At 47.9% G+C, this 14353-nt stretch overlaps 1 protein-coding gene across 1 annotated transcript in view; it reads right to left on the minus strand.

The window, feature by feature from the left end:
• ephb1 (EPH receptor B1) overlaps positions 1-14353 on the minus strand; it is a 121157-nt gene that overhangs the window by 48662 nt on the left and 58142 nt on the right. The window contains exon 4 of the mRNA XM_084706933.1: positions 1079-1234. Coding sequence (XP_084563059.1) covers positions 1079-1234 — 156 coding nt within the window. The remainder of the gene's footprint in view (positions 1-1078; positions 1235-14353) is intronic.

Raw genomic sequence — 14353 nt, forward strand, 5'->3', positions numbered from 1 at the left:
GATGAGAACTGGGGGAGTGTTCCCAGATCTCTTGGTGAAGCTAGATCGCACCCTTAGGGAGGCGTTCAAGAAAAGCTCCTGAAAGTGGGAGATTTACAGTTTACGCTAGGGGAGCTATCAAAATCCCGGGAAGGGAGTTGGGTTCTATCAACAAGCAGCATTAAAAGCCTACGGGTATAAACGGCTACTCTCTGGAAGCGTTCAAACACTTATGACGGAGAAACATGTTGCGTTGGGGTGGTGGACCCTCAAGGCTTTGAAGGATAAAAGGAGTACCTTCTCAAGATGGAAAGTCCCAATGCACCAAGGAGCTGTTCAACACCCCCAAACTGTTCTGATGCATTGCATAAATCATCTCAGTATAGAAAAAGGAGATACCTCCTGTGTCATCTGCAACATCTCAGCACCTACTGAACAAGAAGAGTTTGGCTGTCCTCCACTTAGTTCTAGGAGTATTTCATGAATAAATCCAGCTATAATAAAAAGGTATGGCAGAGCGATAATCCTGTCAGGGCAGCATCTTGTGGAAAGGCAAGAGCCATTAGAGTCCTCTCCTGGGGCATTAGAGAGAGGAAGGCAAACAAACTTTTTGGGGCTTCACTGTTCTCCTTGCAGATAATGGGGCGTCAGAAGAGACTGTTATGAGGCTTGACAGATTGTTGAAGTCGTGTTTTTTTACATGATATCTAGATATCTGGGAGCGTGTAAGCAGGCTTATTGGGATTTTATATCTGATATTATATCTGCTGGACAGACTGCATCTTCTCCATGTTTCCTAGTCTAATGAGGGCGTTGTGGTTCGAATGTGTGCATGCATGTGTGAGCTATATGTGCATCGGTCTGTGCGTGTGTGTGTTGACTTACATCGTAGGATTTGACTGGCAAGATAATGGCTTGGGGATTGGGAAAAGGTGTAAATGTGCTGCGCATTTAATCCAGCAACCATGGTCATTTCAGACTTGACAAATTTACGGGCAGTATACTTCCTGAAATGAGTGGTTCAGTAGTAGTAAACATTACAGTACGTCATTATGATGTTCTGTTTCGATGGGTTGGGAAGCAAAACCGGTCTACTCACTGGTGCAGGGCGTGTCCGGCAGGTCAGCATCGCCTCGGTAGTAGCCGTTGCGGCAGACGCAGATGGTGGCAGCCTCGGAGGCGGAGCGGCTGTTGGGTGGGCACTGCAGACACAGCCCCGGACCCTGCACGGACTTGAAGGTGCCCGGGGGGCATGCTACAGGAGGAGAGAAGGGACAAAAACACACGGTGAGTGGGAAATGCTCAACGGGAGACAATACCGAAGAAATGGTGCTCATGTATTGTTTGGGTAAGGACAGAGTGGGAATTATACAATAACAATCGGGACACCCTGGGTAAGGACACCAAAAAAACGACTAAGAAACAACCGGCACAGGTTCCTGGGGAGTTGAGCTCTACGAGGGCGCAGTGTGGGAGAAGAAGTCAACGTCTGATACACGACTCAGAGTGGGACACAGAGACCAGACTTCAGGATTTATTACATTCGTCGAAAGGTGTTCGCCCTTAAATGGACCGAATGATTGTCTGATTCTCTGGATGCCTGGCTCTCTAGCTCTGTCTTTCTCTCTCTCTTTTCCCCCCACCGTCACCCCTCCCTTCATCGCTCCCTCATTTTACATTAAGTAAATCTAGTCTGTTCCATTGATCTGTGCGGTGGTAACTGAAGTGTATTCATTCCAACTAGTTCTTTAATTTAAATGACTTGAGGGGAAGAGAAAGAGGGAGAGGAGGGGTGGCAGAGGAGGGTAGCAGACGGGGGGAACACAGATTATTGTGGCTGATATGAGTGAGTTTTAGCTCAGGCAATAACCAAATCACTTTTTTTCCCCTCCAGCGGGAATAAAAGGCAGGGAAATCCTGCCTTGCATAGAAAGGGATTTACAGGCTGTAATAACTGTGATGAATGTCTAATATTTTAGCTCCCGTCACTGCAGTGCCGAGAAGCCAGAGGTGCTACACCGAGAAATAAGAGGGCCAATAAATTCAAGGCCACTAAGCGGCACGGACACTTTCCCCGTCTACGTTTATGTCCATGAGACAAAGACTATAAAGGTCAGGGCGATGGCGATTGGATGATTATCATCAGCTAGTCATGGATAGGTCAACATTGGTTAAGTCAGGGACATATTGGAAGATATTCAGTCGATTGTGGATGGATGAGTACTGTATGTGGTATGCAGTAAATGGTGGCTTGTCAGGGATGGAGCGAATGAGATGAATGAGAAAGAGCAGCGCTGTGGAACACAACCCTTACAGAAGCGTGGTTCCATAGACAGTAAGTGTAACTGAATCCAAGACTGTCAATAGTGAGCTATGTTGAGGGTCCATTATTGCAAATGCCTGAATAAAGAGTTATGCAGTCCAGTGGTAAGTGGGCAGCCAGTCACTCTACACCCCGCCTTCAGGCAGTAATGAGAGAAGAATGCTGTGTGGACTTCGCCGAGCGAGTGGGCAAAACCTTTGGACCTTTATATCAACAGCCTTTTAAGATTTAATTAAATGTTTTATGCTTCATAAATAGAAGGACGGGGGAGCACACTTTAGGAGGCTGGCTACTGCTTTATAGTGCTGTAAAAGTGGAGATGGGCTCTTTTTATACAAGTTCCTGCATTCAAAGTTTTCAACCGGCTCCTGTGAAGAACTGAGAGAGGGACAAAGAGAAGACTGATATTATTGGATATCCTAATCTACTGCTAAAATGTGTTATAAGGCTAAAATAAGCATTTATTTGTGCTGAACTACAGAAACGACTAAACTTAACCACAATAATATTTTTTATGACTGGCTAAATACTCCATGATTAGTTCACTGTTGCTTTGTTTTGCAATTCATACACATTTGCTATATAGTACACTCCACACTGAGAGCTAGCTCCACCTCCCACTGCTCCACACAGAAGCCCAGGAGCTAAACAGCCTGACCCACTGCCTGCTCACACAGACAGCCTTTCAAACACAAACTGCTTGTCCAACAACAGAAACAGCTAGAAGAGATCACCGGAGCCCACTCTGGGCATGTGATCAGTCCAGAAGCTGAGCTGTAGTGTTGAGCATTTTGAGGGAGCACGGCCAGTGTGTGTGTGTGTGTGTGTTTGAAACTCGTCCTGGAAGCCTGAACAGTGAGAGGCTGTTTCATCGTTAAAGGAGGGTTAGGAGGGACTCTTAAAAGTTCCCCTGACTAAGAGTGAAAGAGGATGCCATCTGTGCCACTGATTTACAAAGCCAGAACCTACAGAATTAAAATCGTAAAAGTTGCAGAAAAATTGTAAAGAAAAATATGTCAAATAAAAAGAACGTTTTTTTGAAAACCAAGGAGAAAACTGAGCATGAAATGGCTCACACAGTTTAGAACTGGGACATACAGGCTCCAGCACCTGAAAAGAGCTCCAGAGTGTGTTTACTGATGTGTTTACAGACTGCTCTATTATCACTTCCAGGGGCATGTTTACAAACACACAGTCACGTGGACCCTCATAGCCACAGAGAGGAGAGACCTTTTTATGCTGAATGCACTGCTGTTGGGTTCTAGGCAAAGGGACATTACACAAACACACACATGCTTTTTCTTCTCTCTCTCTCTCTCTCTCTCTCTCTCTCTCTCTCTCTCTCTCTCTCTCTCTCTCTCTCTCTCTCTCTCTCTCTCTCTCTCTCTCTCTCTCTCTCTCTCTCTCTCTCACACACACACACACACACACACACACACACACACACACACACACGCACACACACACACACACACAGCATGCATATATCCATTCACTGTGCAGTGCTCACACTGACCAAACTTACACTACTCACAGAAAGAAACTGCTGACCCCATTCAATGAGATTCCTCCTCCTCATTTCACGCCAATTGTCTAGCATCTGTTCACCAGGACATGTATTAATTTAATTTTGTCCTATACTGGGGTTACCATTACATACACTACAGCAGACAGGCAGAAAGACAGGCAGGCTTTTCCTGTCTGTTTGACTTGCGTCTTCCTCTAATCGACCTTGGTATTATGTGCATGGATCCACCGCATTAAAAACCATTAATTAACTACTGGCTCTATTGCACTGCTCCATTAGAGACAGTGAGGGAGAGAGAGAGAGAGAGAGAGAGAGAGAGAGAGAGAGAGAGAGAGAGAGAGAGAGAGAGAGAGAGAGAGAGAGAGAGATGGAGCTTGGAGGGTAAGACACTGGGTAAAGAGCTAGGGGTCCACCGGGGGAGGTGTGTGTGTGTGGGGAGGGAGGGAGGAGAATATGAAATAGAGAGAGGCAAGAAATAAATCGGGGGGGAAAGAGAGAGTAAGATAGAGGGGGAGAGAAAGAGAGAGAGAGAGAGAGAGAGAGAGAGAGAGAGATAAAGCGATGTAAGGGTATGGATCCTGGTTCTGAGGCGCAGCGGAGGGCTGAGGCGTGTTCCACCTCAAAGCGTTTGGAATCGGGCCCAATCTCTCCTCTGATTCATGCATATTTGGTTTGGATGAGCCGGGGTGTTCCTAACACTCAGAAGACCTCTACAGCAGCCAGCCCACTGACGCATCAGTCATCAAGGGTGTGGGTTTTCAGAAACAAGGGGAGATAAAACATTAGATCAACAAGCAATTAGTCTCCCCTGTGTGAAAGTAACCCAGCGCTGAACTGCCTTGAACACAAAAACTAAACATTCCCCCCTCTTTCACTGGTCTCTTCTGGGCCCTGTAGCTCTTTCGCTCTACGTCTCCTCTCCTGTTTTCTCCTCCTTGCATCTCTCAGCACCTTCCTCTCCAACCTTATGAGCCTGCTTGTTTTTTTCCTTGCCTTTTTTTTCCCTTTCCCATTCTCCCTCTTTTGACAGACAGCTCAAGTTCTCTATCTCTGTCTGTCTGTCTGTCTGTCTGTCTCTCTCTCTCTCCTTGGTGTACTGAGGTCAGGCTAATGTTGTGGATCACTGCCCACTGATAACTATCTGACAGCCGTGACCCCACGTCAGCATTGGCATGGTGACCGGGGAAGATGAGACACTGATCTCTCTGAAGGGGGAAACACTCACACAGAGATGCACACACAAATAAACAGACACACACACACACATCTATGGATAAATACACACACTGTTTTCATGTGAAGGTATATAGAGGACATACGGATCTCGGAGCCTCATCTAATCTGTCTTCTCACGGCTAGCCACCTGGTTCAGCCACCACCTCGTCACGTTTGTGGGATTAGAAATAATATTAGAGCTATTATCTCCTTCTGCCGTAATGCACCCTTTTAAATGTACCTCGCTGCATGTGTCTGTAATTTGCAGGAAACTACCCTACTCTACCCTAGCCGGTGACAAAACCTCTGAGATAAATGTTTCTGACCCATGTTTTCTTTCTCCTAGAAGTGCGTTGGATGATAGAGGACATGGTGAAGTATGACCTTGTCATTCATCCATGTCCTTGACAATAACAGAGAAATGAAAAAAAAAAAGATCCTGTATCTACCCAAGGCCCAATAACCAAACTAGTCAGACAACACATGCATCTACATTGTGTACATGTCAGTTTGACAGTGGATTAAAAGGAAGAATGGGAAATACAATAAAATATGGAGAATACTACCTTTCTGTTGGAGGTAATCTTAGGGTGAACCATGGGTCCCCTGTTTCCTGAGTCAGTAATATACTGCACACCAAGGTCCATACATCTCCCATAAAGACACATTGACAACGTGTCACGTGGGGCACGCGTGTGCTAATAATGTATAGCCTCTGCATGCAAATGGCTAAGGGCCCTGCCATTTTAAATGTAATTGGAAACATGGGATTTATGGTATAGTGAAGGATGTGAGGAAAAACTGTACATTGGTCTGTGGGGGGAGCTAGCAAGGTGTGCACCAGATCAAATGGAAACAGATTGGGTGTGCCCACTGGCCATGGATTATACTACTGCCTGGAAATGAGTTCCTGCTTAGATCCTGAAATTAAATAAGACTTTAACTAAGTCGGGGAAATAGACCTGGAGATGTGTTTTTTAGGTAAAATAGGATTTAGGCCTGAAATAGATGTTGGTGATTGGTTTGGTCAATTGTGTAGATTAATAAAACTGTTGTTGTTGATAGTCAGATGTATGCTAGCTTCTTCAGTGGATGCTGGGTCACACTTAGAGAGGGTCAAGTTGTGAGATTTGGCTTAACTGACCCCTTAAGTAGAACCCTTGACCCCTGAAACACCAACTCAACCTCACACCCCATCAATCACATGGGAAGGATATTTGGAGTCACGCTCTCCAATCCACACACACACACACACGCGCGCACACACACACACTAGGGTCAGGACCCCATTTGACCCTGATTTGCCTACTTGTCATTCACTCAGTTGGAGATTCTCTTTCATGTCTAAGAGGACTGAAGGTATGTGTGTTTGTGTGTGTTTGTGTGTGCATGTGTGTGTGTGTGCACGCACCTGTGCGATCATTGTTCTGTGGCAGAGCATGTACTCATTACTCTGCCAGACATAGTACCATATAAAGCAGAAGAGACTAGCAAAAGCAAAAAAAAAGAAAGCAAAGCCAATCAGCAGTCTAGTTTGTATTCCCCTTCTTGCCTCTTCCTGTCATTGTTCATTGCCTGGCCAGGATCCATATAATGAGCTGCTTTCTACACCCGGGTGTTCAGTCTCCACAGAACGTGGAAGAGGAAAAAAAGAATCCAACGCTCATTCAAAGAACAAAGACACCTTCAGGAAAAGAGAGACAGGCTTTCCAAAACAACTACGTCTGACACAAAACATCTAGAATCCATGTGAGGGCTAAGAGACGCTCAAACATGTCACATTAGAAGGAGAAGTTAATGCAGAGACTGAAGTTGGAGACGGAAGTTCTGGTTTCGAGGTTCTGGATTCGGGTTGTTTGGGTCACGTGAAGTGGGGGGACACAGTGTGGGTTCTCCAATGTCCGAGTCTGACGTTCAACAAGACCCTCACTCTATTCAACAGAGCCGCTCCTTTTTGCAGAGAGGTAAGGTGAAGTGATGATATGACGGGGGAATGCCCAGCGTGGGAGAGGGTTGCCACAGGTGCAGCGTTGGCGAGGTCGGCGCTGAGTAAGACGCGTGCCTCCAGAACCCCCTCCGTCTCTCCTCTCCCTCCGTCAGCACCTTCCAATTCCCCCCCCGCCCCCCCCCCCCCCCCGATGAGAGGGAGCGCTGAACACAAGAGGCCAGACGGAGGTCTGATGCTTTTCTTCTTCTTCTTCTTTCTTGGAAGAATGAAAGAGGGTGGGCATACCTCAACCGATTTCTAAAAAAGCTTCTTTTTTTCCTCTTTTCTTTGCGAGGAGCCCCTGCTCTGAACACTCCCCCAGGTCATTAATCATGTGTCTGCTTCGGCTGTCAGGTCTGGCCCGGCCCGGCCTGCATGCAGTTACTGCACAGAAAACATTCCCACAACCAGAACCAAATGCTGCAGCCCACACAGAGAACCTCCCCACAACCTCTGTACACCCATAACTCTATACTGCAGCCAACAAAAAAACATTCTTAAAAAGAATACATTCCTAATAATCTGTCGACAACCTAAGCCCTATAGGGCAGCCAACAGAGAGAACCTCACAAAACGACGAAACTTCAAATGCAGCAGCACAGTTGGAAACATTACCTTGTGGGGATGGTAGAACTAGTTGTGTGTGTGTGTGTGTGTGTGTGTGTGGGTGTGTTTGCTTGTGCATGTGTGTACGTATGCTCACTGGCACACCAACATTTGTGTTGCCAGTCAACCCCATGTCCTCTGGGAAGGCTGTCGCCATGGTAACATCACAGACGGTATTTTGCTAGACGGTACCTTCTCTTTGAACAGCCAGCCAACAGCCTGGCTGGGAATCTGGACAACCCAGTATGCATGTGCATGTATTCATGAGTAAATACTTGACTTCAGTGTGTGTATGCTTATGTGTGTGTGTGTGTGTGTGTTTACCCTACAGCAAGTAGGTGATAGAGATCAGAACTCCCTGCCTGAGGTCGATCTCTTCCTTAGCTGGCCTCACTGGCCAACCATGAAGATGAGGCCCACTGCCAGGCCCCTGAGATGAGGCCCACTGCCAGGCCCCTGAGTGGGCAAAGAGGAGATAGAGAACAGTCATCTGTCCACTGGCTCTCTCCTCACTATCTACACTGACTGATCCAAACAGAACCTGGTTGGGGAGAGGATCAGATCTGGTTTGCCTATCACGTCCAGCAGTGCCAACCCAGAGAGAGGAAGAGATAGAGGGGGCGTGGGGGAGGGGAGAGATAGACTAAAATGAAATATAGAGGGAGGAAGAGGAAAAGAGACAGTTCAGAATGGAATCGCAAAATAGATGGGATTGAGTGTGGTTCATCTGGGGGGGGGGGGGGGAGTCAGTACAACGTACAGAAGCTGGTGCTGAATTCCAGATTGACCGGCTCAGAGAATTTGGAATCCTTCCTCCAATAAATACCAGCTCATTCTTCCATCTGTATTCACAGATGGCAAAGATCAAGAGAAAGTAGTCCTGTCCTCTCCACAGCCACAGCACACAACATGAGAGGGAGCTGTAAAGTAGCGTCAGGGGACGCTGTAGGAGATAATCGTTGAAATAAATGAACTATTTATCTTTTTGCTGCCAATTCTGCCACCCAACACGGTCACGGCTGTTGCAACTTCCAGATGGGCGTGGGAATTAACCAGGAAGTCGTAGAATCAAGTGTGTTTTAGAGAGGAGCGTCATAACAATTGATAGTTAGAGAGGCTTGTCCATTATGTTGGTATTTCATCGCATGGGGGTGTGGCCTCTCTCTCTCTCCCTCCCTCCCTCCCTCTTTCTCCTCTTTGTCACACACACAATGTCCAGGAGACCATTAGCTTCCTCTGTCTCAGCACTTGTCTCTGTTTTAAAAAGGGCGCACCTCATTAACTTCACGGCTGGATCAATTAATCTATAGCAGTTATCTAAAGATGCCCACACCAGCTCTTTCCCTGCGCTCCACATCTGTTGTAGCACCACCCTGTCGTCACATTTATTACTGAACAGACACGCCAGCCAGCCCGCCAGCCCGCCCCCCCCCCCCCCCTCATCAGGGCCGTAAACCCGCCACAATCAACCTAGTATAAAATCATCTGATGACTCCATTTCAAGATGTATGAGCGACCCTGTTGAGGAGGACAGAGACAGGGAGAACATGAAAATGTCACTCGGAAAAGAACAAAAGGCGGAGAAAAGCGATTGGGAACTTGAATCGAACCAGACGCGTGACTGTATAAAACACCTTTAGCTTCGGCAGGTCCTAAGTGAACACGCCAGTCAGCCGGGAAAAATAAAGTCTAAAACGAGAACTACCAGAGCGACAGCGACGACAACAAAGACAGGGGTAATAGGTGTGGAAATTCACTTCAGTGTTCATGTAAATGAGTGTTTGTCTGCATCCTGCAACATCAAAGGCAACATCCCTGTCCTCCACAAGGCTTTGATTGCAAGCAGCAACACAAAAATAAATTTGATGTTTCACAACCACGGTAAACAAATATGCTGTTTGGGTTAGAGGAGGGGGGCGAGGTCACGCCCTGCTGCCACAGCAAAGCGTTTGTCGCGCGCGTAATTATGGAGATTCAAGACGCAGCGCGAGCGAAAGTCTTGCAGCTTTGCTGTTCTTTGAAGTGACTCGAAATGTGCCTTAGCAACAGAGCTTCACGCCCTACCAGTACACCTGCTGGCGTCCAAGGCCTGTGGTTGCTGTAAACCCTATCTAGCACGCTAAATCGACCCCGTGGGTTCCAAACTCTAGGCATGTCTTTGGGCAGTGTCACGTGGGACATGCCGGTGGAGAGGCCATAACTCATTGCTCCATGTGTGCACCCTGTCATGGTGACAGTGGACATTTTCGCAGAGTGCAAACACGGTCGTGGAACAGGGTAGGGGAGCAGAGGTGAGGGATGGAGGGACTCAGGGAGAAAGGCGTGGGAGAAGAAGAAGGGAAGAATAATAAGCACGTCTAATAACCAAACGGAGGCTGGGTTATTAGACGTGCCTGAGTGTGTGTCAAGACATGAGAGGAAGAAGAGAAAGAAGGCAGACAAGGAGGGAGAGAGAGAATGAAGGATAGAGAGAGTGAGAGAGTGAGAGAGACAAGGTTGGGTATCTGTTACATTATAGCTCTCCCTTACAGAAACCTATGAAAAAATGAAGAAAAGAAAGAAAGAAACGGCATCTCTGTGTTCCAGAATCGACGTGCCAGTGTTCCATATCATGTTCCTGAACCTGGCTCGTTTCTCACGGAACACTAAGTGTTGGCAGTGCAATCTTTTTACAAAGCTGTCAGTTGCCAGTGGAGAGTTCTAACAGGCAGCATGATAAATGCAGTGTGGGATTGCCTAGCATCTGTCCCCTGCTTAAATTGAACGGTCGTTCTAAGCCTCGTTTACGCTTAGGGACATCCACAGCGTACAAGAGGACTATTCAGACCAGAAGGTGGTGGGGTGGGTGGGGACCTGGGAGAGGCAGGAAGGGACCTGGGAGGGGGGAGGGGGTGACCGTGCTGTGAGAGGCAGGTCAGTTTGGCACGGCCAGGAATCGAACCAACAACCTTTTGATTAACAGCCCGACTCCAACCGCCCAGCCATCTGACCCCCCCTGCATGCAGAGCAGAGTGGAGGAGGACCGTGGGCGGGGTCGCGGGAAGCGTTGAACAAGGATGGAAAGCGAGCGGAACTGTTGTTTATGTCCTCCAGCGCTGGGCAATGCTAGCACGGCGCCAACCGGGCGTGTTCCAATGCGTGTCACGGACGGCAGATGTTGACCCTGTTTCGCTGGCACGCCACGCACCTGGAATTCTTACACTATTTCATTCTAGGGGTCCCATTCAGAGGACCTCAGCAGAGCGCGGGTGCTCTCCTCGCCCACACGCACAGCATGCACGTACGCACACACACACACACACACACACACACACACACACACACACACTGAAACACATGTACAGACGTATATGTACACACACAAACACACACACACACCACCTTGTGTACTCTCAACCCCACCTATCAACTATGACAGCCATGACCGTTGTTGGCTGGCTTATGTCAATACGCCGCAAGGTATGAAACTCCACATGTGTTTGTTTGTTTGTGTGTCTGTGACATTGATGATTTGGAAAGTGAAAACACACACACATACCTCTCTGCCAAGTGAGGATTAAAAGTGAAGAGAACAAACAACCCTGATAGAAAACAAAGAGAAACAGACAGACAGAAAGACACCAAGTAAGTCAGAAAGAAAGAAAAGTCAAAGTAAAAGACAACAGGACAGAGAGACATGGTCATCGCAGCCGTAGAGGCCAGTTAGCGGACCTTCCTCGAGCGTGGCTGGTCAGGTAGAGAGGGTGAGCGGATCAGGAGTGTCACTCTGCCCTCCCGGGTAGACACACTCTGACACCAAGGCTGAATGCCAGTGAACGGCTGGGCCATTGAATGGCCATGGTGTCACTGGGAAGGACGAGATGAGATTTAGTAGGGACGGTCTCTCCGATCCTCTGCCTGCTTTCCTTTCATGTTTTCCATCTTACTGTGTATCTCTCTCTCCGTTCTCTCATGTGTATGTGCGTGTCAGCGTGAGAGAAATGTGTGTAGGGCAGAGACAGACTATAGAGACCTCCAACCTTAGAGTCTGGGTTAAAAGGAGGAGACAGAACATATTGTACAGTGTGCCTCGGTTGCATACTGTTTTCAGAACATGTTGAGAGAGAGGTACCAGAGCCATAGGCTGCTGTGCTTGTCTCCAGACACATCCACACAACAGTGACACACTGATGGCCAAGCACAGATCTGTACTGTACAGCCTGTGTGTGGAGACACACAGAACACATATTCGCACACAAGGACTATGCTCTCATGTTGGGGGTTGAGTCAAAAGGGCCATACAAATACATTTACATTTGATTTGCTTAAAGTAACAACAGACCTCGAATTCCTTCAATGCATGGGTCCTATGAGAATCATGTAGCTCCTTCATGGTCGTGGGAGTTCGTACACACGCACACATTATGAGCAATGCTCATACTCAAAGGTACGCACATGGATCTACACACACATAGAAACAGGCACACAGCGACACGCTACACTCAAACACTGTGGCCAGACATTCTTACGATACTCAAGCAGCTTAAACTCACGACAGTATAGAGCACGAGCATTCGGTGTGGGTCGCATGCGGATGTGAAAGAAGCTCGAACCGAAACAGACAGAAACCCATCCAACATGCATCCATTCATGAGACACCATGATAACCCACTGACCAGCGTCCTCGTATATGATAAGCACCAATGCACCTAGGGAGACCACGAAGAATACGTGTGAACACACACCAACGCAGGCATGAGCACGCACAGACACAAGCACACACACCCTCCTCGGGCAGGACATTGGATCAGAAGAGATTTTTTTTTTATTGGCTGTGTCTCAGAGGAGCTAGATTAAATGCCATTCCCACTTTACTACAGATGACTCCAAAATAAATCAAAGTACACACACACCCAAACACTTTGTAAACACACACACGCCAATCCTCCTCCTGCACACACACACACACATGCAACACACACGCTGATCCTCCACCAGCACACCAAGACGCACACACACATACACACACACACACCTGAAACCCCACAAACTGTAAAATATCTGAGTGCTCCAGGGCCTCTGCTCTTTTATTTAGGTATTTCAATCACTAAAATCAATGTTTTTTAATTGATGGGAGCTTGGCCCTGGCCCAAGGATGCTCCTTTGGCAGCTCGCCCTGGAACCCACAGATATCGATCCCATCTGGGGTAGCCCGACTGCTTTCAGGTCGGATTAAGGTGTTCCAGAGCACTGAGCAGAGCGAAGGCTTTAACACAGGGCAAAGCCAGAGGGGTCGACGCACTGGTACCAGAGGCACCATAAGAGCATAGAGCTACAGGTCAAATGCTGGGCTTAATCACATTAGCTATGTAGGGGGAAAGCCTTTTGAGGGATTGGGTGAGGGGGGACGGAACACACACACACACACACCCACAGAAAGATGTGGATCAGCTGAGGTGCAAACTCAAATCGGGGTTGTAATCTCATTGGAATCCTCCTCTCGAAACTCTGCCTCCCCTCCCCACCCCACCCCCCTCCCCTCTCCTTCATTACCCTCACTCCTCCCCTCTCGCCACACTCAGCTGCACCCCCGATCGTCCTACCAGAGATCTTCCCATCTCTGCATCCACGACTCGAGGCGCTCGGGAGATGGGGGTTCTGGATGCTGGAGAGAAGCAAGGGGCATGGGGGCGCCCTGAGAGTCACGCCCACCCTCCTAGCAGGGGTTATTCCCTTATTCCTCGGTCGGCTCCTTCCCCCCTTTTCTCCGTCCCTACCTCGCTCTCCAGGGTTACACATGGTGGAAGAGAAAGAGAGAAAGAGATCGAGAAAACAGGGAAGAGTTCAAAGGAGAGGGAGAAGGAGAGATTTTGCTGGCCCATACATTCTGAACAGTGGGTGAACCACAGCGATGAAAACACAAACTGTTTCTTCAAGGGAGGGGGTCCACTATGACACAAATCATATCAATTATACCACTGTGCCTGAGAAGATGAAGGTCAGTTTGCTCAGTTTGCTGTGTGTGTGTGTGTGTGTGTATATGTGTGGGTGTGTTTGAGAAAGAGATTGTGTGTAGCCTCGACTGCTTGCGCATGGACGTGTTTGAATATGCGTGAAAATGAGTGTGTTTGTGTGCATGAGGGTGTGAGCGTCTGCCTTTGCACAAGGCACTGCATGGGAATCTCTGCATAATGACTAAAAGACTGAAATAATAAAATGTTCCATTATTATTAACAGCTACTAGCAAAAGAACAACACAAACACAAAAACAACACAAACAGAGACCAATGTATAAATAAACCGTGTGGAGGGTCAGTCTTTCCAACCGCTGTGGAAAACCAGGAAACAAACGGCACAAAAGCAGTTTGAGGCTACAACACGCTTAGGGTAGACCTACGCGTCGTTCTCAAGCTCTCTCCCGCTCTCTCACTCAATCTTTCCCTCTCCCTCTCTTTCGTCCTCTCTCTTGCTACCATCCTCCCTCTCTCCCCACCTCTACAATAGCCTCCTTTCCTGCTTAGCAGTCAAGGCCTGTCATTTTCCTGCGGGCATCGTCTGAGGGCAGTCCCAGCATGGGGTCCTTGGAACACGGCCCGGGGAAGAGAGCACAGATCAATAATTCCATGCAGTGTTGTTCCTGCTGCCTGGCAGAATTGCACATACTCAGTCTGCCTTGGGCTGCCACCCAGATAACTGCAGGCCAGGGTGACTGTCAACAAGATGGTACAATTACACG

Source organism: Hypomesus nipponensis, chromosome 10 (assembly GCF_054491055.1).
Source record: "Hypomesus nipponensis isolate SF chromosome 10, ASM5449105v1, whole genome shotgun sequence".
NCBI lineage: Eukaryota > Metazoa > Chordata > Actinopteri > Osmeriformes > Osmeridae > Hypomesus > Hypomesus nipponensis.